General features: G+C 46.4%; 1 protein-coding gene across 1 annotated transcript; it reads right to left on the bottom strand.

Moving 5' to 3' along the window:
* Positions 1–204: 204 nt before the first annotated feature.
* Positions 205–1,795, bottom strand: LOC126534462 (uncharacterized). Its single transcript, XM_050181736.2, has one exon. The coding sequence runs from the start codon at positions 1,793–1,795 to the stop codon at positions 245–247; it is 1,551 nt and encodes a 516-aa protein (XP_050037693.1). The 3' UTR covers positions 205–244.
* Between the last annotated feature and the right edge of the window lie 3,636 nt (positions 1,796–5,431).

The raw sequence follows: 5,431 nt of genomic DNA, 5'->3' as shown, positions 1-5,431 counted from the left end.
GATTGGATATTAATAACAGAACAAGGCAATTGTTGGTTAGTGGCAATGAGAACACCTCCTCCTCTGGAGCCCTTGCGGTCCTTGCGGAAAACTTTAAAATTAGGTAGATTGGCAAGAACTTCCGTATCAGTGACGTCATCTGTTAGCCACGTTTCAGTTAGTACAAGTATGTTGCTGGAAGATGATGAAGTTTACCACGAGGGCTGCTACCAGGAAGTTTAGTTACACGACGATGAACCGTATGCTATGAGATTTCTTTTACTGTCTGCGATGATTCGTCGAATGCGTACTGTTTCGGACCGATGAATAATGTTTTGTAGCGCAAGGAAAATTTTGTGTTTTTAGTTTTGGCAAATCTAACTAGATGCTTTCGCGCATCTCGGACAGGGCGTGAAAAATCCTCCCCGACGCTGTAATCAGCCCCTTTTAACTTACGGCCATTTGAAAGAATTAGCTGTTTGGTTTTAAAAAATGTCAGTTTGACTATAATTGGGCGAGAGCGCCCAGAAGAATGGCGCCCAAGACGGTGAGCCCGTTCAATTTCTTTTGGGTCAATGGTTAGACCTAAGTGATCACGGCAGAGGCGCAGGACAGTTTCTTCAGATTGGGCGTAGTTTTCCGATGCATTGTTATCTGTGATATTATAGAAAATTAAATTGTTTCGTCGCGAGCGATTTTCGGCGTCATCCAGGCGGGCTTCTATTCCTTTGATATCTTTGGCTGTTTGGGTGGTGTTAGTGCAGATCGCATCCATGTCGGTGCGTAGTGTTACCAGGTCTTGATAGCGAGTTTCTAGGTTGGATAATCTCTTACTGAGGTCAGATATAGCCTGTTCAGTAGTTGTTAGTTGGTTTCTAAGGCCTTGAACCTCGGCGAGTAGTTGTGACTGACCAGTAGACAGCTTCTTTAGTTCTGCGAGTACAGTGTCGGGACCTGGGTTTGACTCGATATCACCAGCCAACAGCAACAAGGTACGTAGTACATCATAACATTCAACAACAATCGAAAGGCAGCACTGTGGGCTCGGTAGCTGCAGGAGACAGTAGTTACTTGATTTTTTTGTGAAAAGACAATACTGATTACTGACCTGCGCAGCGAAGGCGTACGGCTTAGATGAGTGCATCGTGGCACAGCGACCGAGCCCACAGAGTGCCGCGCGTTGGTGATGGTCTTTTATAGATGGCTCCTCGGTTGTTGTCGATGACGGTGCGTGAATCCAGGGGCAGTTGAGGCACGGCAGCGGTGGCGCTGCCGGGCTATCTGTAGTAGCAGACAGCAGACAAGGGCTGGCGGGCCACTCGCAGCGAAGTGGTTCGCTGAGGGCCGTGGCATCAGAAGCGGCGGGAACCAGGGCCAGGATGAGTATCCGGATGATTAGACGGGCAGACACCTGCGCAGCGAAGGCGTACGGCTTAGATGAGTGCATCGTGGCACAGCGACCGAGCCCACAGAGTGCCGCGCGTTGGTGATGGTCTTTTATAGATGGCTCCTCGGTTGTTGTCGATGACGGTGCGTGAATCCAGGGGCAGTTGAGGCACGGCAGCGGTGGCGCTGCCGGGCTATCTGTAGTAGCAGACAGCAGACAAGGGCTGGCGGGCCACTCGCAGCGAAGTGGTTCGCTGAGGGCCGTGGTATCAGAAGCGGCGGGAACCAGGGCCAGGATGAGTATCCGGATGATTAGACGGGCAGACACCTGCGCAGCGAAGGCGTACGGCTTAGATGAGTGCATCGTGGCACAGCGACCGAGCCACACTCTATCTTTCACGTAGCCCCACACGAAGTCTAGCGGTGTCATGTCCGGCGACCTTGCAGGCCAGGCTACAGGTCCGTGCCGGCCAATCCACTGTCCAGGAAAAAGCTTGTCGTGCCACGCTCGAGACTTACTAGTACTATGCGCATGAGCACCATCGTATTGAACAGGCGTACTGAAAGTGCGCAAGTGGAACGCTGCAACAGACGTCGTGCACGTGACCCTCGGGGATGTCGTTGACGTAGCGTTGCGCCGTTAGTGTGTTGTCGAAAAATACGGGTCCGACGATGTTTCCATCAAGAATGTCGTACCACGCATTAAACGACCAGTGGTATAGGTGTCGTGTTTGTGCCAGCCAGTGGGAATTCCTATCACTCCAGTGGTGCGCGTTGGGAAGACTAACTCAGTGTACGTTTCTGGAGAAATTATCCTCATCCGTCGAAAGCACACGAGTGAGAAAGCCCGGTTCTTCTTCACATTTCGTGAAAATCCAATTGGCAGAGTGAAGTCTGTTTCAAATAAAGCTGATGTTTTCAAACATCAGCTTTATTTGTTTCGAAAATCTAGCCAATATGCTAAAGAGAATGACCGCATGGTTTTCAACGTACTGCTAAATGAATAATTGAAAACGGAAACTGAGAAAGTGGGAAAAAACCGTGGGCAATACGAAACTTTCCTCAACAAATTACTGTTCAAATATTAAAAACTCATCACAAACCCTCCTTTTGTAAGAACCACTGGATAATACAAACACATTTCCACAATAAGCTAGCCAGTGAAAAACTTAAAAAGTGTTTGTAAAATTTTCATGTCTAGGAAATTTATTTCTTATTCCCTTTTTCGCGTCGCCTAGGCATCACCACTGGTTCTGCGTGGTTATAGCGCGTTATAACGGTCATGGCAAGTCTATGAAGACCATTAAGACACATACGCTAGTTCACTAAATTAATTTTTTTCATCGACAGGGGTAGCTACATGAGCTTGTTAATATGGTGCCTTCTACTTTCTTGTAGCCCAGGTGGAATGAGATTTCCACATTAAGCTAACAATATAAACTATAAAGATAGCTCATAAGCTCTCCGCCATTCAAAAATGTCATCGAACTACCGACTCGAAACAAAACTAAAAGAGAAGAACAAAACTCAAAGGGCAGAGGTTTTAATAACGAAGCGGCAAAATGCAGGTTTTACGAGAGGAGGTAACTTAAGGTCAGGAGCTGTGACAGCTTGAATAAAGGAGGCACATTATAATGTGATGAAGTTCACTGTTTTTTTATCCAAAAGCTACCACACAATTGAGAACGTGCTTCTACGATCAGTTGATCTCCGAATAAAGTCGTCTATGACGTCGCAGAGATTTACTTTGCGGGCGAATTCTTTGTGCCCATGGAGAACCCATGTTATTTAACTGCGCTTGTCGCATTGTTGACCTCAGGTACGATTTGACGCGACGAAGGCATGGAAACGATCTCTCAGATGTCCATGACGTAACTGGGATAGTCAAAGCAATTTTGACAATCTTAGCAACCTCGGGCAAAAGATCTCGCAGCTGCTCGCAGTTATAGCCCGAAAGCATCTCTACAACATTATGAAACGTTTTCAAGGGTGTACAGAGCTACCTTGTTATATCCACGAGCACACTACGGTGAACGCTGAGCCGTTAAAGTTCAAGATCAAGCCCGAAGAACCTCAACAAGTATTTTCAACCGAAACAAGTTTACGGACGACAAGATTTCAGAAAACGTCCAATTTCGGAGCACCCTCACAACGCAGAGTAGTATTCGTATTTGCAGTTTCTACCAGTACATGAGAACAGTATTGTTATGCTCGGTTTTACTGACTACTATTGCGGGCTGCTCCGAAATTCGACGTTTTCTGATATCCCGTGGTCCGTGAACTTTTTTCGTTGACGGTACATGATATCACCATTCCCAAAAATGGTGCTCGATTAGTGTCACGTGCTGCCACAATTTCGGCGGACACTTGTCGTCTAGCGACGAAGCTAGCGTGTCCAAAACGTCGTAGAACCACTGGCGGTAGATGTCCTCGGCCGCAGGAAATACGTCAGGTACCGATCCGTCCTCATACCGTCGTGGAGGCTCCCTTTGCCTTTGCTTTGATTTGCTTTCCTCCGAAAGTGGCTCATACCTACTATGAAGGGTGTGCCAACAATCGAGCGATTTAAGAAAAAGATTATCCGAGTCTGTAAAGAATCACTTTCGATACATTTTGAATGGCTAAAGGAATGAAGTGAGATAAATTTTAAGAATTTAACAAGGAAATCGTCCCGATTCAATTATACGTACACCCCACAACACCTGCACCATCATGCCTATGACAATGTCCCAGAAAAGAGGCTCTCAACTACAGAACATCAGGAATCGTTATATTCAATTCCTTCGCCTTGGCGTGGGAGCTTCTTCTCTATGACATTCAGTTCCAATTCACCGCCACTGCGTGTGTCGCGTTCCTATATCGGCGTAATCCTTCCTTCCGAAGTCCGCTTAGACTCTCCCTGCTTACGGCCTTGGCCATTTCTTCTGATTGGTCAAATCCCAGCGCTGCTTTCTGCAATGCGGTGCTCACTGCTTCGAATCGCGAAAACACGACTGTCTTGAACTTGAGGATGAAGTATGGGTCGAATTTTGACTGCGGTTTCAAAAATCCATTGGCTTTGGCTCCACCGTCGTTGCGTTCTTTTGTTGCTAGGCCATGAAGAAACGAGGTCATGTGGCTATAATTCTGAACAATCTATTTCAGAGAAGTGGCCCTTAGCGCCCACCTTCTTGTACAAAACTTGCGCAAGTTTACGTCCTTTAACAGTGAGGTCATCCTATTAGTTAGAAAAGTGTTTTAGGGCCCCTTTAATGCGTACGAGGGTGTATGCTTGTACTGTTGTGCGACTTCCATGAATTGGTTAGATGCAAACAAAGAGGCATGCACTATCATTTTCGTCACCTGCGTGATACGATGCCAAAAACCGCAGCGTTCGCTACTGCAGCAAGTCATTTTATGCGCAAGAGCTGTGAATTGAGCAGTGTGGTAGCCTGGAGTTTCAGGGCCCCTGGTGCAATTCAGGGCCCCTGGTTCCCCTGGCGTAGAATTTTTTTTCAATTTTTCAATTGGCAAGTTATAATATAGAACTAAATAGAACAAATCCACCTAAATAAGGGTGGGGGAAGATTTAGATGACGCTTTCAAGCCTTGAATGGGAGCTTTCCGGTAGCTCATGAAACCAAATATCATTGTATTGTGCCAAACATTACCTTTTATAGACTTGCAGGATGACAAAGGAAGCCGAGGGCTTGCACAACAAGCATTGGAACAGACAATGGCAGCTGTAAGATTGACATAAAAAAGAGCTATGTGGATTTGAGATTAATGTCAGTAGATGATATTCCACGTTAGATGAGGACAATTGAAGCCGGGCAGGTCACATGATGGGTACAGTAGATATAAGTGGTGGCCTCTTCAGTCATTTAACCGAATGGTTACCATGGGAAGAGAAATTCAATTGAGGGCAGCAGAACATTGGAATGAGATCTAAGATCAGGGGCATTGCAGGCACGAGATCACCTGGGTTGACGCACGCCAGATATAATTCGAGATACCTGGCAAAGATAGTTGTCCTGCAGTGGACGCAAAATAGGCTGATGACGATAGTATCACATAGTTAAAAATA

This window comes from Dermacentor andersoni, chromosome 7, assembly GCF_023375885.2.
Source record: "Dermacentor andersoni chromosome 7, qqDerAnde1_hic_scaffold, whole genome shotgun sequence".
In the NCBI taxonomy this organism is placed as follows: domain Eukaryota; kingdom Metazoa; phylum Arthropoda; class Arachnida; order Ixodida; family Ixodidae; genus Dermacentor; species Dermacentor andersoni.
Note: the sequence above shows the minus strand (reverse complement) of the source record. Positions and strands in the feature narration are given on the sequence as shown.

What these genes read in the sequence shown, in the direction of transcription:
- LOC126534462 (XM_050181736.2), bottom strand. Translation starts at nt 1,795, where the DNA reads ATGACACCGCTAGACTTCGTGTGGGGCTACGTGAAAGATAGAGTGTGG.